Source organism: Cryptomeria japonica, chromosome 2 (genome assembly GCF_030272615.1).
Source record: "Cryptomeria japonica chromosome 2, Sugi_1.0, whole genome shotgun sequence".
Taxonomy (NCBI): domain Eukaryota; kingdom Viridiplantae; phylum Streptophyta; class Pinopsida; order Cupressales; family Cupressaceae; genus Cryptomeria; species Cryptomeria japonica.
The window spans coordinates 220,523,483-220,548,882 of NC_081406.1; the positions used below are offsets into that span (position 1 = coordinate 220,523,483).

Consider the following 25,400-nt stretch of genomic DNA (forward strand, 5'->3'; position numbering starts at 1 on the left):
CTATCTTGCTTTATTTTTTTCATGTGTGCATCAACATGAGACTAATTCAAGATCTAGTAAGAACTTCATAGAGACTAATACAAGCTCTTTATGAGAAAAGAGACTAGAATCCAATTAAGGAAGACCAAGAGGTACTCCTCATAAATCCACTTTACTGTGAAACCATGTCCATCTAGGAAGTGAACTATGAAAGAAAAAAAGGACTGCAACTTAGAATTCCAAATTACATGTCCTTATGGAGATTTAAACTTACTTATCCATATTGGGGAACTAAGATCTTAACCAGTTAAACTCAACCTCTTGATATTAAGAACATTGTAGTGTCTCTTAGATCCTCATAAGTTTATCCTTATGCTATCTCCTTTCTCAATTAGCTATTGAGTGACAATAATCATGCAAGTGTACACAAAAGATAAATGTTCATAACCACTTGATCTAGTATTTTTTTTATTGAAGTACTTGCATCTAAATAATTACAAGGGGTTAGATCATGAGGATGAGATAAAAAATGAAAAGAAAAAAGAAAAGTAAAAAGTATACATAAATTTATAGAGAGATGTACTTGAGAGCCACATCAAAGCAATTCTAAGGTCATATGAAATCAAAATAAAATCACTCTACTAGACTCTAGGTGTCCTATTTCTTTTCGTTCCCTCTCTTTGATACACCATGAGTAATTATAGAATTATCTCATAAGTAATGGTTTACTCTTTTCCATTTCCCTAAGTATACATCATTTGAGAATGCATGCCAACTTTGATATATTCAAATCCATTCTTCCTTCTATTTATCTCCATATAGTTAACTAGTTTGCATCATGAAATTTTTAAGAAATCAAGAGAAAGATATCATCCATCACATCCACATAACATGCACTTTTCATATGTACCATACGTGTCCATACAACTAGACTACTATTTTTGCAATATCACTTGATGTTATAAGTCATTTATAACATAGATGGACTTGAGCAAGTTTCTTGTTGTCAAAGTGGCTAAACTTGGGAGTATACTTTGAAAACCATTAATCTAGGTCACCAATATTGATTGCATTTGTTCATTTTTCTCTTTTACCATTGATTAATCTCGTCATTTCTTTTTGCTTTGATCCTTTCCCTTTGTACCATTTTCAAAGACAAATTTTGTTTTGTAATTTTTCTTCCTATTTTCTTAATTTTTACGTTTTTTGAAAAAAAATATCATTAAAAAATTATAGATGTTTTGACTAAGGTGAAAAGAAAAAGAAAAAGAAAAAAAGGTGTCTTTAACTATCGACAATATGAAGGGTCATCATTGTCATGTGAAAGAGGGTTAGAATCTTATATATAAATATTTTGACAAATTATTATTAAATTGATGGAAAGACCAATAGCTATGAGATTACACTTATTGGTAGAATTCTAATAATAAATAACACAAATTATTATTTTTAACATACTTTCTTTCTTCAAATGAGTACAAAAGTGAGTTGTCACAAAAGATTCAATGAAAGTGATGATTCATAGATTCTAAATTTGATAGCCATAAGATAATGTTTAATAATTTTGATTTAAAATATAATAAATTTTATAAAGATCATACCATATAGAGAAACAAATTTTGTTAAACAATTATAGATTCTAGTAAATATGATATATTTTCTATTAGAAAAACAACTTTTAACTGATAACCGTCACAATCTATTGACTTCGTAGGCAGCATCAGCCGTCAAACTGAGGCCACGTTGTGAACATAAGGGAGTTGGTAATTTGACATTTTATTCAAGCATAAATAGAAACAATCCGCAGGAACACCAGATGGTAACGCCCTCCAATCATAATATCTGTTTAACAGTACAAATTGGGATTAGCGATGAGATATGCCTCAATCTTCTCGAACAGAGCAGTGCTCATTTCCTTAATCTCCTTCACTTTCTCTTCATCCTGAGGAACGCCCGGAAGGCTATCAAAATGGACTACATAGCTGAAATCCACTTCCTCCACTTTCTCCTCGTTCACTTCATCCACTTTCTCCTTAACGTAGCTGAAATCCTTGTTCGCTTCATCACCAAACCCAACCCATCACTAACAAGATAAGTTTTAAGGATACTTATTATTGTAAACAACAAAAAATGATATGGTATGAAATTATACATACCAGGAGTGAAATTGATTTGCTTGATGCTTCCTACAACCACTTCGCCTTGGAGGAAGGTGACGCTTTTAAAAAGCTCTGGTACTTGCTTTGGAAGGAGATTATGGCCATCCTTCACAAAGGCATTCCACAGTCTCTTCGCCTCCAATGGAGACTCGATTTCATGACTGATACTTCCCACCACCATTTTATCTTATTAACTCTTCGTTTTGAACTCTATTCTTATTCTACGTCCTCTTGTGGTTTTGTGAGAGAAAGATTGACGTTATTTATAGAGCTGGTTGTTGCTCCACATGTGAATTCATCGCAAATGAATGTAAACACAAAAGAAGTAATTTCTTCAGTCAAGTCAAGAAATGAAACATAGATTATAGAATGGCCCATCGTATAAGACATATCGTCCCACCTGCTAACGTATTGTGCGAACTTGGCTATAGTTGCCTCTAGACACAGTGGAATCCTTGTCAGACGAGGTGGAGGAAGAAGACACAACCAATTGCTTTCGCAGCTTCTTACGCTTACCCACAGAAGATTTGGCCTCCGGGAAGATAACAGGTTTGGCTTTTTTCTGAGGGGAGGGAGTCCGCCTTAGAGTCCGAATTGGAATCCTTACCACTCGACTTCCCCAACAGAAGTATCATCCTCAGAAATAGGGATATAATAAGACGGGACAGGGAGGGCATGAAAAATGGGAATCAATAAGAACCAGAAGCCCTTCATGGACGATACGGAACTTGACAGGGTTCTTTTTTGTTGGAAGTGAGAAAACTCTGAGAGGGGGGGGGGTCACAAATTGTAACCAAGCTCAAGAATATATAAACCATATAGAACTAAAATGAACAGTAAAAATTGTGATTACTAAGACACATATAAAATACTTTGAATGAACAAATATCAGAGCATCTAAAATAGACTCTCAAAAAGAACAAATTATATTTGCCGAGTGGAAAACCCTCGAAATCCAATGGATTTCATCATAGGGAGAAAAACCACTCCGAAAAGTACCTCTTATTGATTCACAAAGAGCTCCAACTCTTACAATGTTCTGCAGCTACAACTGCAAGGAGCTACAACCCCTATTCTTTCCAATAATTTTTAGTGGGTTCACAATATATATTCGCAATCTGATTTGCAACTATATTTTATGAACCTTTATTACAACACTATAGAACTAATATTCAATGTTTCCATATAACCTCTAAGATCTCAATACAACTGATAATGTTTTCTTTTACAATCTCTCACCTTTTTTACTATGCACACTGCATCTATATATACTTATTTTTCACAAGGGTACATTCATGCAGTTATGCATATCTCAAACAGATTCATAATTGTTTTAACCTGTATGCCATGAAAAAAATATCATAATCCCAAGCAACTCTCGAGTGGTTAAACACCCATGAGAAAAATATAACCATAAGAAACTAAAAAAAGTTATCCCAGTTTGAATAAATTCTATTGGAAGAACCAAGAGCACCAGAATAAACTTTCTTAGAAAATAAGCACACAATATTGACAGTGCTTCCATGATCATTTTGAATAAATTCATTAACCAATTTCCAACTGAAAAACCCTGCCCAATCTCTGCCATTTTAAGATAAATTCCTTTGAATAAATTTGTAAGAAACAGTGCAGCAACAATGCTGATATTCGCAAAAGAACCCACAATAAAAAAACGCATACCTGTGCCTGGAGGGAGGGAAGACAAGTTACCTATGAGGATCATGAGTAGTGATTCAACATAGAACATCTTCAGCCTTGGCAAAACTAGTATCATAATGAAGAGCATAAACAGGGGAATAACATAGTAGAAACCCACAACCTTCAACACTTTCTCCATGATAGAAGTTTTGAACAAGTTCATCAGAAAGCAGCAGCAAAATAAGGTTTTTAGCAGTGAAGATGAAAAGAAGTATTCAAAAAGAATAATGAGCTTTGAGATTTGAAAATATCCCAAACCAAAATCAATATTCTTTGACATCTGATAAACTCATAATGCTAGATAAGGAAAACAATACTTAAGTCAAACTCAATCATGGTTTAACCATTGAGTTAAAATACGTGCGAGAACATGTTGAAAGTTAACTGATGATGTGGAAACCAAAGTCCACATTTTGCCACCAAAGAGCCTTGTCATCAACGACAAATAGAATAGTCAACAAACTCCCCCTTTGTCCTTGATGGCAAAATATAGCCATTTGAGGATCAAGCCGTATCGATAATCAAGAATCAAATCACTGTAGCAAGTATCAAACATCATTGTAGGATCAAAAGGATAATAGCCCTGCAAAGAACTTGACAATCAAGACATCACTGTCAAGAATCAAAACCAAACAATATAACCACCTTCAATATTAATCAAATATCTATGTATAGCCAAGAACCAATAGAACGGAACCAAAATGTAGACATCATTGTTAAGAAACTGAACCAAACTGTACCAAACAAGAATAATCACACCATAAACCTCTGAACCAAACACCTCTGTACCACAAGAACAATCTCAATCTCACCATTTCTCCCCCTTTTTGTCATCAAGGACAAGGAAAAAAAAATCCAGCTACTGTGAAAAAAAATGACTGTTCGGAAGGAGCAAAAACCTACCAAACAGACTCCCCCAGAGTTAAAAATCATTGCAACAAGGAGTGAGAAAAAATGCCCAACTGTTTACGGAATCATTCAAAAGTGTCTCGAGGCAAAGCTTTTGTGAAAATATCAGCCACTTGAGCATGAGTAGGAACATATAGCAATTTAAAGTCATTTGCAACCACCTTATCTCGAAGAAAATGAAGCTTAATAGCAATATGCTTAGTTCGAGAGTGCAAAATTGGATTCTTGCTCAACTGAATAGCACTGGTATTATCACACATAATGAAAATAGGCTTTGTTACCTGAATACCCAAGTCTGATAACTGATATGCCATCCATATCAGTTGTGTACAACATGCTATAGCAGCAACATATTCAGATTCACATGTGGATAATGTAACACATGCTTGCTTTTTACTATGCCAAGCAACCAACCTGTCACCAAGAAAGAATGCAACACCACTGGTGCTTTTCTTGTCATTAGAACAACCTCCCCAATCTGCATCTGTATAACCAACCAAGGAGAAATCTGTATTATGAGGATACCATAGACCATAATCAAGTGTCCCTTGAATATGTTTAAATATCCTTTTAACTGCATTAAGATGTGACTGCCTAGGTGTAGATTGATACCGAGAAACCATACAAACAGCCTGCATCAGATCAGGCCTTGAGGATGTGAGATAGAGCAAACTGCCTATCATGGACCTGAATTCTGTTTGACTAACTACTGGAGAATCATCATTTTTGACCAACTTACAACTAGTTTCCATAGGAGTGCTGACTGGTTTACAATCACCCATATCAAACTTCTCCAACATTTCTTTAGCATACTTAGTTTGTGATAGAAATAAGCCATGTTTAAGCTGAGATACTTCTAAACCAAGAAAGAATTTTAGTTCACCCAAAAGAGACATCTCAAATTCGGATTCCATAATGTTTGAAAACTGTTTTGATAAGTCATCATTAGTAGATCCACATATGATATCATCCACATAAATCTCAATTGCTAAGATATCATCTTTAACACTTTTCGTGTATAAAGTGTTGTCTACACCACCATGAGTAAAGCCATTATCAAGAAGATGTTTATCCAGCCTAGAATACCAAGCTCTAGGAGCTTGTTTTAACCCATATAACACCCTTTTTAGATGATATACATAGTCTGGTGTTTCATAAGACTCAAAACCTTCTGGTTGTTCCATGTAAACCTCCTCTTCAAGATAACCATTTAGGAATGCTGTTTTGACATCCATTTGATAAACAATAAATTTTTTGAAACTTGCATAAGCTAGAAATATTCTAATAGATTCCATTCTAGCCACTGGTGCAAATGTCTCACCAAAGTCAATTCCCTCCTATTGAGCATAACCTTTACAGACAAATCTGGCTTTATTCCTCACAACCTTTCCATTTTCATCAAGTTTGTTGTGGAAAATCCATTTTCCACCTATGATATTTTTGTCATCAAGTCTTGGCACTAATTCCCATGTTTTATTCTTTTCAATCTGGTTTATTTCATCTTGCATAGCATTTAACCAACAAGAATCATTAAGGGCTTCAGTCACTGTTTTAGGTTCAAATTCTGAAATTAGGCAGAAATATTCAGCAAATTGTGCTTGTTCATTATTTTTAGCTTTCCTTCTGGTTAGAATACCTACTTCTTTATCTCCTATAACTAGAGACTAGGGATGTCTCTTTGCAATGATTCTAGAAGGAGTTCTCAAATTAGTATTCACTTTAGGACTTGAATAAATTTCTTGTTCATTTGAATCTGGTGTTTCTGTGTTAACACAATCAAACTTTTGATCACCAGAATTATGTTCAATTCTTTGAATTTGAATTCCTTCATCAATCTTATCACGGTTCTTACTTAACAAGATACCTTCATCAAAAACAACATTTATGGCCTCTACAATTTTGTTTAGTCTTTTATTGAAGCATTTGAATGCTTTACTATGTGTAGAATAACCTAAGAAAATACCTTCATCAGATTTTGAACTGAAACCTTCTAGAACATCATTATCCTTTTTAATAAAACATTTACAGCCAAAAATTTTGAAATGTTTAACATTAGCAGTTTTTCCATGCCACAACTCATAAGGAGTATAGGCAGTTCCGACCCTTATTTGAGCCCTGTTTAGAATATATACAGCTATATGAACAACTTCTTTCCAAAATTTATCTGGCAATCTGGCTTCATTTAGCATTGTTCTAGCCATTTCTTTAACTGTTTTGTTCTTTCTTTCCACAACACCATTTTGTTGTGGTGTACGAGTAGTTGAGTACTGTCTTTTTATGCCTTGTTTTTCACAATATTCAATGAATTCTTGAGAGGTGAATTCTCTACCTCGATCTGATCTTAAGCATTTCAATTTTAGATCAGTTTCTCTTTCTACCGTTTTCCTATATATCTTGAAACGTTCAAAAGCCTCAGACTTATGTTTCAAAAATGTTACCCAAACCATTTTGGAATAGTCATCAACAATTAACATAAAATACTTTTCACCGTTTATGGATTGAGTTTTTGTTGGTCTGCATAGATCGGTATGTACTAATTCTAGTGGCCTAGTAGAAAGATATTCCTTTGTTTTAAATGATGATTTTGATTGCTTTCCTTTTACACATTCATCACAGATACTCGTTGGTTTATTGATTATAGGCAAACCCCTGACTTTCTTATTCTTGCTAATTCTTACAAGGTTATCAAAATTTATGTGACCTAACCTTTTGTGCCACAACCAGTTCTCTTCAACTTGACTCATAAGACAAGTATTAATCAAAGATGATTCCTGAACTATTGAATCTATCAAATTATAAAGATTACCACCTGTTCTTAAGCCATTTGCTATTATTCTATCCTTCTTGTTTCTAATTTCACAACCTTTTGCATCAAATGAGATAGAATAACCACTATCACAAATCTAACTCACACTTAACAAGTTATGCTTCAGACCTTCAACATAATAAACATTATGTATAGGAGTATCTTTATTCAAATAAATAGATCCTCATCCTGTAATATAAGCTCTTGAATTATCACCAAACCTGACAAAGCCACCATCAAAGTCTTCTAAAGTTTGAAATTTGTTTTTGCTACCAGTCATGTTATGAGAACAACCGCTGTCCAAAACCCACGTTGCAGGTTTATATGAGAATAAGGCTGTTTCAACAATCAAATATTTTTCAATATTCATATTTTTGGGTTTCCATACTCGTTGAGGTTTCAATTTCAGTTTGCACTGATTCTCAAAATTCCCATAATGAAAACATTTAAAGCATCTTGTTATTCTTTTGAAACCATATGATTGTCTATGCCCAAACATAGGACCTTTTATGGCTAACTTGCAGTTGTTAGCTTTAGGTCCAAAAGAATTACAACAAAAACAATACCCTTTAAAGAAACCAAAGTTTGCTGACCAATTCAAATATTGTTTTGATATCTCATTTTTCTCAAATTGTTCAATCTGTTTGTATAACTGAATTATTTTCTGCTCATTTTCATCTAATAGAACTTTCTGACTCTCAATAGTTTGATTTGCAGTATTCAATTCTACTTGTAGAATTTGGCAATTTTCCTCTTGAGTAGAAACCAACTTCTTTAATCTCTTTATTTCTTGTAAAGAGCAAAGTAGCTCCTCTTCAAAATTTATTTCTTCATCTAAATCAAATGAAGATTCTGATTGAATAGTTTCAGCTTTATGATCATTTACAATTTCAGCCATGAATAAAGTTTCTCCTTCTTCAACTAAATCATCTGATTCTTCATCAGTGTCTTCCTTTGATAAAAGACTCTTCTTTTTAAAGTTTTTGAATCTTTTATTTTCATTCCAAGGTTTCTTTTTAGAGAAATTTTCTAGTTTTTCATCATCCTCATTTTGATCAGCATAGGGAGACTTTGCAGCAAAGTGTCCATACTGTCCATAGTTAAAACATTTTGATTTTCTTTGATATCTTTTCTTCATTTTCCTAACTAACAATTCTTCAAGAGCATCCAAGATATCAGAGTCACTGTCATCTTTCTTTTCAGCCTTGAAGGCTGTTTCTTTTGAAGTAGAAGCAACATTATTGCTAATTCTCATTTCATAAGTAGTTAGGATTCCTTGTAGTTTATGCAAAGTCATATTTGAGAAATGTTTCTTTTCTTCTAAAGCAAAGATTTTCATTTCAAATTTTGGTAAAATAGTTCTAAGAACTTTTGAAACTACATCATGTTCCTTAATGTCTTCTCCTAAGCCTTTTCGAGCATTCACCACTTCATCGATTCTCAGAAAATAAGCAGCTATGTTTTCATCTTCATTCATTTTCAAATTATCAAATTGAGTTTTCAAAGTAATCAACTTTGACTCTTTTACTTTTTCATCACCTTGATAAATAGTTTCTAACTTGACCCATATATCACTGGCAGAATTACAATACATGACTTTGACAAACACATCTTTTGTGAGACCACATAAAATAGAAAACTTGGCTCTTTTATCAAGTTCATACGTGGTTTTATCATCAGGGTCAATAGGTATGGTTTTGGGCATAGTATATTTTGTAACAACAACTTCCCACATATGAACATCTAAAGAATTTATAAAAGCTTCCATCATGACTTTCCAAAAAACATAATCAGTTCCATCAAACAGAGGGGCTCTAGTAAGAGAAGCACCTTCTGCTTGAGCCATTTTCAATTCCAATGTCTAGGAGCAATCCCTATAGGCAGACCTAACAGAGGGACCCTATGCTCTGATACCACTTGTTGGAAGTGAGAAAACTCTGAGAGGGGGGGCGGGGGGGCTGAACAGAGTTTTAAACGAGATTTAAACTTATTTCAAAAGTTCACAAATTGTAACCAAGCTCAAGAATATATAAACCATATAAAACTAAAATGAACAGTAAAAATTATGATTACTAAGACACATATAAAATACTTTGAATGAACAAATATCAGAGCATCTAAAACAGACTCTCAAAAAGAACAAATTATATGTGCCGAGTGGAAAACCCTCAAAATCCAATGGATTTCATCATAGGGAGAAAAACCACTTTGAAAAGTACCTCTTATTGATTCACAAAGAGCTCCAACTCTTACAATGTTTTGCAGCTACAACTGCAAGGAGCTACAACCCCTATTCTTTCCAATAATTTTCAGTGGGTTCACAATATATATTCGCAATTTGATTTGCAACTATATTTTATGAACCTTTATTACAACACTATAGAACTGATATTCAATGTTTCCATATAACCTCTGAGATCTCAATACAACTGATAATGTTTTTTTTACAATCTCTCACCTTTTTTACTATGCACACTGCATTTATATATACTTATTTTTCACAAGGGTACATACATGCAGTTATGCATATCTCAAATAGATTCATAACTGTTTTAACCTGTATGCCATGAAAAAAATATCATAATCCCAAGCAACTCTTGAGTGGTTAAATAGCCACGAGAAAAATATAACCGTAAGAAACTGAAAATCAATATCCCAGTTTGAATAAATTGTATTGGAAGAACCAAGAGCACCAAAATAAACTTTATTAGAAAATAAGCACACAATATTGTTAGTGCTTCCATGATCATTTTGAATAAATTCATTAACCAATTTCCAACTGAAAAACCCTGCCCAATCTCTACCATTTTAAGATAAATTCCTTTGAATAAATTTGTAAGAAACAGTGCAGCAACAACGCTGATATTCACAAAAGAACCCACAATAAAAAAATGCATACCTATGCCTGGAGGGAAGACAAGTTACCTGTGAGGACCATGAGAAATGATTCAACATAGAACATCTTCAGCCTTGGCAAAACTAGTATCATAATGAAGAGCATAAACAGGGGAACAAAATAGTAGAAACCCACAACCTTCAACGCTTTCTCCATGACAGAAGTTTCAAACAAGTTCTTCAGAAAGTGGCAGCAAAATATGGTTTTTAGCAGTGAAGATGAAAAGAAGTATTCAAAAAGAATAATGAGCTTTGAGATCCGAAAATATCCCAAACCAAAATCAATATTCTTTGACATCCGATAAACTCATAATGCTGGATAAGGAAAACAATACTTAAGTCAAACTCAATCATGGTTTAACCATTGAGTTAAAATACGTGCGAGAACATGTTGAAAGTTAACTGATGATGTGGAAACCAAAGTCCACATTCTGCCACCAAAGAGCCTTGTCATCAAGGACAAATAGAATAGTCAACACTTTTTATGGTCCCTAAAATTATCCCTCATGGCAAGCATAAGATAGAAAGGAAGGGACACCTTGACACCATAACATAAATTATTCAAAAGCAAAAAATGATGACCATAAACCCTAGTAAACTGATCATTGAGGGTGAAGTATTCATAATTACCTTTAGAAGTTTCACCCAGAAATCTTTGATAATAGAAATATCAAAGTAGCTCATCATTTTCTTTATCATTTTGGCCCTCCTCTTCATTTTCGGGCAAGTTCAGCACCTCCTCCTCCTAGTAGTTTTTGTCCCTATAAAATTTCATCCCATCAACTAAAGGGCTACTGACCTAAGAAATCAAATTCTCATCTATAAGCACCTTTCACCCATGCAGAGTGATGGTGCCATCTTTCTGGTTCTTCTCAAAATAGGCAGTCACATCCTTATTTCTCCCCTTTAACCTCTCAATGTATGGGGTAACACCTCCTTACTCCAGGATCCTTCAAATTTTTTGATCCTTCTTAAGTTGCACACAGCTTGGAGGTTCAATTCTATTCACCACCCCACCCATTCTTCTCTTCACTCTATAACTGAAGAGACTCACAGGTTTCAAACTAGGAAAGAAAGCACAGAAAAATCTAATATCTACCCACAAAACATGTGAGTTAACACCGCCATAATGACACCATCCATTATAAACACATGGCTTATGCAAAAAGGTACCGATATTTCTAGAGACATATCTTGTAATGATTGCAAGAGTATTGATGAAATTAGCTACCTCAATTTTTGTCATGAAGAGAAAGCATGTAAAGCTCAGTGTCCAATATATGCTCATTGGTCCAGCTCAATTGACTAATACTTCTCACTCCCTTATTAGCTAGGTAATTAGCTACATAGTTGGATTCCCTAAAAACATGGGATATGACACATTGATCAAAAGTATTAATGATTTCCATAGCCTTTTTAATCCAAACTTCAAAATTGTAAGAGGGCTTTGAAGTACCTTTAAGATAATTAATAATGTTTTTAGAATCACCTTCCACCCACACATATTGCATTTGTTTTTTCTCGCTAGGTTAAGACCCTGATAAGCTCCTATGGCTTTAGCAAGGTGGTTAGTCCGAATTCCCAAGCGAAGAGCAGATGCTGAAACAAAATTGCCATTATGATCTCGCAACACTCCCCCACATCCTGTCGACCCTGGGTTACCCTTTGTCGCCCCATCAAAGTTAACTTTGGCCCAACATTGAGGAGGTCTTCTCCACTCTTGGTGATTTCTATTTTTAGCATTGGGCTTTAAATGAATGGGAACATCAATATGAATTTCCCAGGTCCTTGCAACCCTAAGCTCATAGTCATTGCAAGCCACACTGCTTTGGGATCTCAATCTGGGACAAAGAATAGAAAGATTATCATGGATGGGCCCATTAATTTTTCCTAAAGACAATATCAGGCTAGAGATAAGCTTCCCTGAAAATACGATTATTATGCTCCTTCGATATGGCCCATGCAACATAGGGAAACACAAAGGACCATAGAGTCTATTAAGAATGATTCTTAGTAGGAACCTTCCACTAAGAAATGAACTCTTTAACCAAACTAGGGAAGACCCAACAAAGATCCCATCGCTAGAACACTTGACTCCATATGTCACTCATAAAAGAGCAATGCAAAAAGAGATGATCAAAAGACTCAACTTCCTTCAAGAAAATATAGCATCTGTTAGGTAAAGAAAAACCCCTTTTACAGGGCTTATCTATTGTCAAGATTCTATTTAGAAAATAGAGCCAAAAAAATATATTGATTTTAGGTTAGCCATTTAATCTAAATTTTGGACTATAGGGAGACAAGAGGATCTGAATGACAAGCCACCGAAGCCACATAAAATTTACCACTTGAAGATGACCTCCATATCATCTCATCATCAATGGTAACATTCTCCAAAGTAAAGGAATTCAAAGTAGATTGTAGCGGCCCAAGGGTAGGACTAATCACAGTAAGATCCACCCAATAGCCTTCAATGCAGCAGTCCACTACCTTCAGACCAAAGGAGGCAATACACACATCTCTAAAAGTTACAAACACAGGGTTAGAGGCCAATAGCGTTTTACTAGTCTATCAATCATCCCAAAAAAGGATGCTCTATACATTCCCCAACTTCCAGCAGGACCCACTGAGAGCAACATCTCTAACTTTAGTGATATTAGTCCAAAGATGAGAACCTATAGGGAGTTGAGGAGATTTGAGGAAATCCTAAAATTTTTGAATGTTAGATACTTTTTCTGCCACAAGAAATTCCATTCCTTCCTATTGCCATAAATTCTCTAGATTTGTTGAGCAAGGAGACTTGTCTTATTTTCTTGGCCTACAAACATTCTCCCATGCCACCAAAGGAATTCTATTCCAATCCTCCACTCCCATCCACATAAAGATTCTTTGAATTTTCTTGATCACCTCATCATACTTTGAAGGGATCATGAAAATACTAGGGGCATACATAGGTAGATTTTGAAGAGTGGACTTTAATTGTTGGACTTTACTAGCCTGAATTAAGAGAGCACCCTTCCACCCAGCCAACTTCCTATTAAAATGATTAATCAGAGAAAGCTAGAAGGAATCAAATGACTTAGACCCCAAAGGAAGACCTAGATAAGTGGAGGGGAGCACCCCAAACGAACATCCAACAATGTCATGAATCATCTTCTATCTCGCCTCAAAAGTGTTAAAGAAGAAAATGGAGCTTTTGGCTCCATTAACCATTTTCCACAAAGCTCTTTCATAAATATTTAAAATTGACTTCAAAATTCTAGCTTCACCAACAAACAAACTCTCCATCAGAATAGTGTCATCAATAAATTGTTGATGAGAGAAAATCAAGCTAGTCGAAGAAGGTTTCAAACCTCTCAGATGTCCATCCACAACCTTTTTTCGAATAAACCTTCACAAACTCTCCACCATGATCGTAAACAAGATGGGAGATATAGGATGTCCCACTCTTAAGCCCTGAGAAGTTTTTAAGAAATGGGAAGGCGACCTATTGACATTGACCACCATGGAAACCATGGAGATAAGTTGCCAAATGAGACAAATAACCTTACCAGAAAAGCCAAAAGCAATAAGGATTCTCTTTGGGAATGCCCAATTCACCCTATCACAAGTGTTAAATCAATGTCCAGTTTGAGAAAGAAACCTTGGGCCTTAGACACTATCATAGAGTGGGAAATCTCATGGATAGTGATGATAGAGTCCAAAATCTACCTCCCAAAGTAAAACCACTCTGTTGAGGTGTGATAAAAAGGGGCAGGATTTTCAGCATCTTAGAAGTCAAGACCTTTGAGATGATTTTATAAAAGGAGTTGCATAGGCTAATAGCCCTAAAATCATCTAAAGAATTAGCCCCCTCTTTTTTTGAAATGAGGACAATAAAAGTTGTATTTGATAATACGATGAAAGAAATAAGTAACCGATAGAATACTAAGAGAGGGGGGTGATTTTGTATACTCAAAAGCTGATACAAACTCCCAAACTCAAACTTATCGACCAAAATAGTTTTGTCAAGATAATATCTCAAAGATTATCAACATCAACCAATATCAATATCAACATCTACCAGTTTGACTATTATACCAAGTTAATAGTAAAACAACTTCAAACTTGTAAACATCAACAATGCTTAATCAAATAAGATCATAACCAAAAAATGCATTCACCACTTGACACAAATATTTATACATGGAAAATCCAAATAGGTAAAAACCATAGTGGGATGAGACTCACAAAGATAGCTATCTGAACTCTTCTGAAGTTCACCATGTTAGGAGCCAAGCCAAATTGAAGCTTTACAATAAGTTATTTTAGGAACTAATTCTAGTGAGGAATCACCCGGTTAGAAGATTTTACAAATATGCCTTGACGAAAAGCACAATACCCTATTAAGAGTAATCTCGCTAGAGGATTTGAGAACCCAAACGAATGGATCACCTTGTGAGAGGATTTAGAAAGTAACCAAGCTTGTTAGAGCTTACCCAGTTAGGGGATTTCAATATTTGCTTTGATTGTTAGAAAATAACAGGTTTTTCCAATTTGTCTGAATAGCACTACATCTACTTGATCAAATCCTTCTTAAGCTTCAATATTTGCCTTCACTCAAATTATAGATCCATCTTGTTTTCCAAGGCAATCAAACACACCAAAATAACATGAACTCATCTTCAAACAATTACCACACGTTTCACCATCATTACCACTCGATCCTCAAATCTTGAATCAACAAACTTGATCGGTAGGGTTTTAACAAAAATAACTAGTAGGGGGCATGTGCACAAAGATGGTGGTCAGAAAAGTGGACACCACCCCAAAAAAACTTGGAAAAATAGGCAGCGTGTACGCGGTTTTAAAATTTCAAATTCCCATGTACGCGCTTAGGTTTGTTCTTCCCGAGCCTAGAAAAGGTAGTGCGTACGCGCTGCTTTTAGGAAAATGAGTGCGCACGCGCTACGCCTAGGAAAATTAGCACGTATGTGCTACTTATAGGAAAATGATCACGTACACACTAATAATCCAAATAAAACTGCGTACGCGGTGCCTGGTAAAAAAAGTTTAAAAAAAAAATGGGTCTCATTTACCCGTAAAGCATGTTTTTTACTTCGTTTTTTCCCCATTTTCTAGCCTAAACCATGAATGGGGTGCTAAATTTGTCCTCCAGGCTATGGATCAAGGTTAGTTTTTGTTTTTTTTTGTCTTTCTTTCTGGTTTATGCAATTTGTTTTACATTTTGAATTTAATTTCATTAATTTTGATTAGGTTTTTTCAGTTTTAGTTTCAAAAACTAGATTCTTCTAATCCAAAACAAGAACAACCAAATGCACCTCATGAAAACCCGCAAGAACAACCAAATGCACCTCCTGAAAATACACAAGAACAACCCCCAATTCCTCCTCTTGACTGCACAGCCGAAACACAGGAAGAATTAATTAATCAGTTAGGACAAAATACGTCTAAAATCAATAGACTGATTGTTAAATTGAAAGCTTCTGAACTTGACCATCATCAATCCCTCGCCTCTAGCCTAGACACATTAGCTAGTGGTGCCATAGCTGTTTCCACAGAAATTACCAAATGGAGAAGCTTTGGGGATAGGTGTCGTCAATTCTATGCCAATGGGCTATCATACGATGGAGTAAAAAACAAAAATATTTCTAAACAACAAATATGTGACCTTTTTGTTGATCCCAAAACTGGTGAGTCATTACCTCTTAATGCAAAGAGGTTTCCCATACATTGGTGTACCAATGTGCAAATGAAGAATCTTTTTTGGTAGAGGTGGTGGATGGTCTTTGATGATCCACCTTGTAATAATTATGAGGTACCACTATATTTTTTGAGAAAAATATATTGTGAGTTTGTGCTCAATGTGCGGCCAAACTATTTTGACATGAGACAGTTTCATGGTAGAGGTGGTGGCTCTGCCCAAGATAGACCTAGAGCCCATAGGATATTAGCCACAGAGAGTCGCTGCCGCCTATCACCCAAACCAAGGTGCATCATGTTGTCCCATTAGAGCTGAAAGAGTCGATGGAGCTGCAAACTCTTCATGCGGCCACAACATTGACTGGTGCCATCATCCAACATGGGACGTCATTAGCACACCCTATTGTATTGGATGATGAGCCATTAGAGGGTGACAAAGATCCCATCGAGCATATGTGTGTCAATTGCTTGGGGATAGATGATGCAGCTGGTGCAGATGGATCCTCATATCATCTGTGCACGATTTACAGCTGTATATGTCAGGCTCAAATGGTTCAGGATGTCGCACTGACAGATGAGTTGATGGACATGTTGTTTGCCCATGAGCCACAGACACAGGTGTGTTGATTTGAATTCATAACATTTTATTTATCAATCACTTTAAATTTATAATTACATAAATGAATTTGCATTTATACATCAATTTAAATTGAGACAAATAATATGCATTTCAGGATGTAGCAGTGGTATCCCATACACCTCCCCCAGTTACCATAGCTGCAACTTCGATGCCTGAGGTATAAATTTTGTAACCTGTTAATATAGAATAGTACACTTTGAATTCAAAAAAATACAAGATATACTAACTATCTTTAATGCTTGGTCCAATTTCTGGTTTGTAGGTGTTGACAGGGAATGAAATGTCCCAAATTGATGACATAACGCTCTCAGCGATCAATTTTGGCCTACAAGGCTATACAGTATCATATTTTGTACAACTCTTTTTATGTATTGTTTTGATGGAATTTACAAGTCATTTCATTTTAGATTTTTAAAATTATGTTTAATTTATTATCTGTACTAATATCTCATGTTAATTTGTCTTTTTAGGGTACCCCCTCCGCGTCTAGGGCTCGTCCTAAGAAAAAGAATTCCTCGAAGACGCCAAAACGTGCGAAGAAGCTAATTGAACACATTTTTAGTTGTACAATTGTTTGAAAATATGGAAATCAAGTATTAGTTGGGGTTTGTAGATTGATTAGTATTTTTTGTCTATTTTACATGTATAATGGCCATTGAGCTTTGTGGATATGTTGAATGCACCTGATTCGCCCGTGGATCAAGAGAGGGCAGAGGTATGTATCTCTATTTTATTTTCTTGATTTCATGATTATATGCACGCATACATGTGAACTTGTGATATATTATAATCTTATAATTATTTCATACAGGAAATATCCATACCTATTTCTTCAATGGTGAACCCTCCTCCTTGCATTGGAGAAGCATCTCAGGATCCGATACACTTTTGTTTGATATGTAAAATTAATTGTTTTCAACCTTCAATACTTATCATTATATTAATTGTATTTAATCTTTTTACATTTTTGGTATAAGTAATAGCATCAGTTTCTACATCGATGGTGAGCCATCCTCAATCCATTGCAGAAGCATCTCAGGCATAGGTATGTCATTGTTCTCTATATTATAGCTTTTAAGTGTTTTTGATATATTTATGTTAGTACATTGTATTAATTGTACATTTAATCTACAATAGACTCCTTCGTGATACGGCCATAACGTGGATCAATTTAAGTATGTCTTCAAGAAAACTCCTAAGAGTGACAAGGAGAGGAGAGCAAAGACATTAGCTCCTAGATTAGGCCGATGATGGGTAATCTAAATTTCAATTGCAAAGGAATTAAAGTTAAATTCATAGTTATGATGTTAATTGTGAACTATTTTCTACAAAAGAATTCTAACTTGGCTTTTGAATTGTGGTTTTACAGCCATCTACAGAGCCGCGTACTATGCCAAAGAGGCCTGATTTTGATGATCCACCACAAGTTTAGGATCATATAGTGTTAGTTTTGGTCATAGAATGACCAATACATGTAGATATATTCTACATTTTTATTGTATATCGATTTGGACATGGCATATGCCACATTTTTGTAATACTTGCATTGACTTGGCAGACATGCCTTTTTTTATATATATAAATATCGATATTTGATCCAATAAATGTGTAATGAGTTCATTATTTTGTATTCATTGTATTTTGTGGTTGTCCTTTTATAAATTTAAATGAATATTTGCATATGTAATCAACAATATGAATATAAAAAACAAAAATATATGATATAAAGCATTGCAATCGTGGAATATGATTTGATAAAATTTCTAAAATGTTGAATTAACCCTACAAAACTCCTTGTATTCAGTTCATTAATATGTATTCGTTGTATTTGGTGGCTTCCCTTTTATAAATTTAAATGAATATTTGCATATGTAATTAACAATATGAATATAAACAACAATGTGTTTGGTGTGAGAGCACCCTCACAATCGCAATGGTCAAATTTTGTTCCTCGTGTACACAAACCAACATCGCGAGTGCATCTAGGTGGGTAGGTTTACACTAGGCATGGGCCTGTCATGCATCCCAAAGCACCAGAACATCGAGAGTCATACCCTACCGGTGTGATCTCTCAAGTGCCCTGAGTCCAAAAAATAGTCAAAATTTGATGGACTATTTCTTCCAATCCACGACACATACGGTTGATCTGTTTAATCCATGGGGTCGTGTGAGGCTCCTCTACAATGTCTTATCTCGGTTTTCAATGACTCGGAGCCATTTTCAATTAGTAGCATTTTTTTGCTTGCTCAAAAGACCGTCAGTTGCTTGCAAGGAAAAGGTGCAAGATTGGCTAGAATTGATTATGTTCCTCATGTGCACAAACCGACATTGCAAGCATGTCCGAGTGGGTATTTTTACGCTAGGCATGACCCTTTCATGCATCCCAAAGCACCAGAACGTCGAGAGTCATACCCTACCGATGCGATCTCTCAAGTGCCTTGAGTCCAAAAAATTGTCAAAATCTGATGGACTATTTCTTCCAATCCATGACACATACAGTCGATCTGTTTGATCCCATGGGGTCATGTGAGGCTCCTCTACAATGCCCTATCTCGGTTTTCGACGACTCGAAGCCATTTTCAATTAGTAGCATTTTTTTGCTTGCTCAAAAAACCGTCGGTTACAAGATTGGCTAGAATTGATTTTGTTCCTCATGTGCACAAACCAACATCATGAACACGTCCAAGTGGGTATGTTTACACTAGGAATTTCCTTATCATGCATCCCAAATCACCAGAACTTTGAGAGTCATACCCTACCGGTGAGATCTCTCAAGTGCCCTGAGTCCAAAAAATTGTCAAAATTTGATGGACTTTTTCTTCCAATCCACGACACATACGGTCGATCTGTTTGATCCTGTGGGGTCATGTGAGGCTCCTCTACAATGTCCTATCTTGGTTTTTGATGACTCGGAGCCATTTTCAATTAGTAGCATTTTTTCGCTTGCTCAAAAAACTGTCAGTTGCTTGCAAGGAAAAGTTGCAAGATTGGCTAGAATTGATTATGTTCCTCGTGTGCACAAATCAACGTCACGAGCATGTCCTGGTGGGCAGGTTTACGCTAGGCATGGCCCTATCGTGCATCCCAAAGCACCAGAACGTCAAGAGTCATACCCTACCGACGCAATGTAGAAGTTGCTTGACAACTTTTTTGACAATTTTTTTGACAACAATGACAATTTTTGCTCAAATTGTATCTAGTCTCAATATATGACCCCTATGACCCGATAATGACTTAAATAATAATCCATGGTTATACAAGAATCAAGAATGCTCATGATTGACCAGGGACACATCACATATACTCAAAACATAGTCACAAAACATTGACACACAAAAATAGTCACAAAACATTGTCACATATTATTCAAAATTTGCCTCTAAATATGGTCAAATCAGCTCTTGGCTATTTGATTATACAAAAAATTGTCTTACAAATAATCTCATGGGCTTTTATACAAAATTTGGCATTACAATATATGCAATTCAGCTCATCGCCATTTTAATATACAAATCATCTCATGGGCTTTTATACAAAATTTGGCATTACAATATGTGCGATTCATCTCATCGCCATTTTAATATACAAAATTTGGCATGTACATATATACAAATCAGCTCATTGCCACTTAAATATACAAAATTATGCCCCTAAACATGTAAAAATTAGCTCATGGGCATTTATATATACAAAAAATGAATATAGAACAATTCGTAGATGATTTATACAAAATTATCAAAATACTTCTACTCGGAACCGTAGAATCAATCAAGTGAGCGTTTAGGATCAACTCTAACCCGTATTGTGTCAAGTATTGCCTTGTGGTCAGATTCATGAACTTTCCATAAAATCTTGTTATGAGGTCTACCACGATACTTCATCAAATGAATATTTGTTGCAATGACAAGGTTAGAGAAATGAAGAATATATCTGTGTGTTTTCAAAGTACTCGAACAACCAAACATCATAATTCTTGATAGGGTATCTCCGAAGCCATGTTCCTGTCACGACAATAGACACTATTGGGTACTCAATACCCTCTCCGTCAATGATTGTGGTTGTCAATTTTCTTTTAGGCTCAACACAATGACACAAATAGTAATTTGTTCCTTCTTCATTGTTCTCTTCTGCAACAACTGCATACACATGACCTGCATTTTATAAAGTTTTAATTAATACCAAAAAAAAAGTATGATGTACAACAAAATGAACCAAAAAGAATACTTGCAAAAAAATTAACTAAAAAATGCATTTTATAAAGTCTTTGCATGGTAGTCTACCCGAGAATGCCCAAAGAGAATTATTTTTAGGTTCCTCTATTTGTTCTCGCCTCTTTAATGCTTTACTTAATGTTGTTCTACTAACATTTAATGACTTACTTGTTTTTCTTATCAAACGATCTTTTTTAATTTTCTTTCTCATTATGGTTGATGTAATGACACGTTGAGTAGCATTAGAATCTTTACAACATGATTTTGAACCAATAGGTTGATATGCATCAAATAGATTTCTGACAATAGTTCTTTCACTGTTACTTTTAGATGATCTTAGGCCTAGAATTTTCATTGTCTCTCTAAAATTCAGATTTTTAATCATTTGAACAATTAATTGACATCTTGTGGTTTGATTTAAGTTTTTAAAATAGTTTTGCCATATTCTTTTAACCATTCTCCTACAAGCTAGTTCATTCATTTTATTGGGCATTTACTTCAATATATTCTCATCAATGTCAATTAGATACTTTGGTTTCCTACGAATGATTCTAGGAGGTGTTAACATTGGTGCATTATGTACATTCAATTCATCAAGTAAAGAAGGTGTAATATGTTCATCATTTAATTGATTATTCAATGTGGTATCTTATTCAATTGCATTAGGTTCAAATGGTAAATTATCAAATGTTTCTTCTTCAATTGCATTAGGTTCAAACGGTAAATTATCAAATGTTTCTTCTTCAATTGCATTAGGTTCAAACGGTAAATTATCAAATGTTTCTTCTTCAATTGCATTAGGTGCATTATATTCATTTGGTAAATCGAATTGAGATGTTGAGGTTGACATACCTTCTTCTCTCATTGTTCTTATGTCATGCAATTTCTTCATACGCTGCCTTTGTCTTTCCTTTTGAGCCTCTCGTTGCTCCATCATTCCTCACTTGTTCTTTCCCATGGTTGAGATCGGATGACCTAAATAGAATCATATTACATATATATATAAAGAAAAGTTAATAAATAAACAAATAACCATAATATGCATCTTATCACTATTTTTGGAATCAAACTATTAAAAAATCACTTTGTCATCATTTGAAACCATGCAAAAATAAAAAACTTCTAAAACCAACAATTCAATCATTTGAAAACATGTAAAAACAAAAAATCACTTACTTTTATGTATACAACAGTGATAGAAGTGCAGACATAGTTCCAGTGGGGTCTTCAATGACCTCAAAAACTTCTTTTGAGGCCGTTGAGGCTCTTGGGCAACTAAAACTATGTCTATAAACCGCGTACGCGCTACATTGATAACTGCATACGTGCTGTTAGACCATAAATATTGACAAGCCCAATGATATTCTTTTTTCTCATTCTGGGCCGATAAGTAGCGCGTACATGCTACTAAGCCTAAAAATGTTATTGCAAGGTATCAAATAATGGGAATAGTACCCCGTACGTGCTTATGAGTAATAAGTACCACGTACGTGCTACTAAGCCTTTAAAAAGTTATGGCAGGGTAGGGAACTAATAGTTTCAGTAGCTCATACGCGCTCTTGAGAGAGGTAGAGGAAGGGAGAGAGATAGAGAGAGAGAGAGAGAAGAGGGGGGCGGGAGAGAAGAAAGGGTATGTAGGAAGGGAGAGGGAGAGAAGAGGGGGGGAAGGGAGAGAGAGGAGAGGGAGAGAGAGAGAGAGAGGGAGAGAAGGAAGGAGGGAGAGAGAGAGAGAGAGAGAGAGAGAGAGAGAGAGAGAGAGAGAGAGAGAGAGAGAGAGAGAGAGAGAGAGAGAGAGAGAGAGAGAGAAGAGGGGGTGGGAGAGGGAGAGAGAGGAAGAGGAGAGGGGAGAGGGAGAGAGAGGGAGAGGAGAGGGGAGAGGAGAGGGGAGAGGGAGAGAGAGGGAGAGAACATGGGGGGAAGGGAGAGGTAGAGGGAAGGAGGGAGAGGGAGAGAAGAGGGGGGAAGGGAGAGAGAGGAGAGGGAGAGAGAGAGGGAGAGAAGGAAGGAGGGAGAGGGGGAGAGAGAGAGAGAGAGAGAGAGAGAGAGAGAGAGAGAGAGAGAGAGAGAGAGAGAGAGAGAGAGAGATGGGGGAGGGAAGGTAGAGAGAGGGAGAGGAGAGGGGAGAGGGAGAGAGAGGGAGAGGAGAGGGGAGAGGAGGAGAGAGGGAGAGAGGGAGAGAACATGGGGGGAAGGGAGAGGTAGACGGAAGGAGAGAGAGAGAGAGAGAGAGAGAGAGAGAGAGAGAGAGAGAGAGAGAGAGAGAGAGAGAGAGAGAGAGAGAGAGAGAGAGAGAGAAGAGGTGGGGTGGGAGAGGGAGAGGAGAGGGAGGGAGAGAGGGAGAGGAGGGGAGAGAGAGAGAGAGGGAGAGGAGAGGGGAGAGGGAGAGAGAGGGAGAGAGGGAGAGAACATGGGGGGAAGGGAGAGGTAGAGAGAGAGAGAGAGAGAGAGAGAGAGAGAGACACACACACACACACACACACACACACAGACAGAGAGAGAGACAGAGAGGGAGATGGAGGGAGAGAGAGAGGGAGAGGGAGAGAGTAGGGGGGAGGGAAAGAGGAGGGGTCTGAAGGGGTCACAGGATACCATATGACCTCTTAGGAAACAATACGACCTCTAATGACACCTAAGGGGTCATATGGTGGGCTAATAAAATGATATATTAAATTTAAAGTTATGAATAGAACATCATACAACGAGACTCCAAGCGAACAAACAATGAGGCTTCACTAAAAAGCAAGTGTAAGAGCTTGACCTAACCCTAAGAGTACTTCCTAAGTTCTAAAACATATGATGCTATTAAATTTGCAAGGTTATAAGACTAATCTCGATTGTGACTATAAGAATTACATACTTGATTTCTTTCATGGGTATGTACTGTTCCAAGTAGTTTGACAAGTGATGATCATCATATACTACCACTGCCATGCATAAAACAAACTTTAATTTCTTTAGGTGATAGGCATTATGTAACAACATGGGAACTCTTGCATACCCACCACTATCATTCTACAAGACATCATTTGTGTTACTCTCCCTCTTTCTCTTCCTACCTATTATTTTCTTCTGAAAAACATATTGCAAGTAGAGAGAGAGGGAGAGAGAGGGAGAGAGATAGAAAGAGGGAGAGGGAGAGAGAAGAGGGGGGATGGGAGAGAAGAAGGGGTATGGAGAGAGAGAGAGAGAGAGAGAGAGAGAGAGAGAGAGAGAGAGAGAGGGAGGGAGAGGGAGAGAGGGAGAGGGAGAGGGAGAGGGGGAGAGTAGGGGGGAGGGAAAGAGGAGGGGTCTTAAGGGGTCACAGGATACCATATGACCTCTTAGGAAACAATATGACCTCTAATGACACCTAAGGGGTCATATGGTGGGCTAATAAAATGATATATTAAATTTAAAGTTATGAATAGAACATCATACAACGAGACTCCAAGCGAACAAACAACGAGGCTTCACTAAAAAGCAATTGTAAGAGCTTGACCTAACCCTAAGAGTACTGCATAAGTTCTAAAACATATTAATCTATTAAATTTGCAAGGTTATAAGACTGATGTTGATTGTGACTATAGGAATTACACACTTGATTTCTATCATGGTTATGTACCGTTCCAAGTTGTTTGACAAGTGATGATCATCATATACTACCACTGCCATGTATAAAACAAACTTTAATTTCTTTAGGTGACAGGCGTTGTGTAACAACATGGGAACTCTCGCATACCCATTACTATCATTCTATAAGACATCATCTGTGTTACTCTCCCTCTTTCTCTTCCTACCTATTGTTTTCTTTTGAAAAACATATTGCAGGTACTCTAACTCATCATGTTGCTTTGTTGACACTATTTTCCACATCTGCTCTGATTATTAAAAACACATTCGAGAAGAATATTGCTACAGGTTTCCTTGTTTGTCACGGTAATACACCTGTCGTTCAATTTCAAACCCTATTCCTCTCATTCAATATACACACAAAAAGCCATCAATCAACTTTTTTAGGAGAGGATACATGATAAAAATCAAAGAGGAAGTTGCAGATAAGAAATAAATTCACTTACTTCTATAGAAGTGCAGACACAATTGTAGTGGGGTATGGAGGGAGAGAAGAAGAGAAAGAGGGATGGGGTATGGAGGAAGGGAGAAGGGGAGAGAGAGAGAGAGAGAGAGAGAGAGAGAGAGAGAGAGAGAGGGAGGGAGAGACGATACACTTACATGTGTATATATATGTTTAATATATTATATGTATATAAACATATTATATATACAATGTCATATTATACACATATTATATATTACATATATTATATGTATATACACATATTATACATAGAATATCATATTATAGAATAGCACGTACGCACTGTTTATAGTAAAGATAGCATGTACACGTTGTTTATAGGGAA

General features: G+C 36.0%; 2 protein-coding genes across 2 annotated transcripts; both read right to left on the bottom strand.

Moving 5' to 3' along the window:
• Positions 1 to 1,825: 1,825 nt before the first annotated feature.
• Positions 1,826 to 2,319, bottom strand: LOC131859821 (pathogenesis-related protein 2-like). The gene is made up of 2 exons (XM_059213967.1): positions 2,136 to 2,319; positions 1,826 to 2,037 (listed from the first exon to the last, which is right to left on the bottom strand). The coding sequence occupies exons 1-2, from the start codon at positions 2,317 to 2,319 to the stop codon at positions 1,826 to 1,828; spliced, it is 396 nt and encodes a 131-aa protein (XP_059069950.1).
• Positions 2,320 to 7,735: 5,416 nt separating this feature from the next.
• On the bottom strand, positions 7,736 to 9,397 carry LOC131859824 (uncharacterized). The gene is made up of 2 exons (XM_059213974.1): positions 8,699 to 9,397; positions 7,736 to 8,641 (listed from the first exon to the last, which is right to left on the bottom strand). The coding sequence occupies exons 1-2, from the start codon at positions 9,395 to 9,397 to the stop codon at positions 7,736 to 7,738; spliced, it is 1,605 nt and encodes a 534-aa protein (XP_059069957.1).
• Between the last annotated feature and the right edge of the window lie 16,003 nt (positions 9,398 to 25,400).

Bases quoted from the DNA above. Each gene is read 5' to 3' on its own strand.
- LOC131859824 (XM_059213974.1), bottom strand. From the start codon at position 9,397: ATGGCTCAAGCAGAAGGTGCTTCTCTTACTAGAGCCCCTCTGTTTGAT. The intron at 8,642-8,698 runs GTTAGGAAAATG...AACTATGGACAG, and splicing joins ATGCTCTTGAAGAATTGTTA to TATGGACACTTTGCTGCAAA.
- LOC131859821 (XM_059213967.1), bottom strand. From the start codon at position 2,319: ATGGTGGTGGGAAGTATCAGTCATGAAATCGAGTCTCCATTGGAGGCG. The intron at 2,038-2,135 runs GTATGTATAATT...TTGGTGATGAAG, and splicing joins GCAAATCAATTTCACTCCTG to CGAACAAGGATTTCAGCTAC.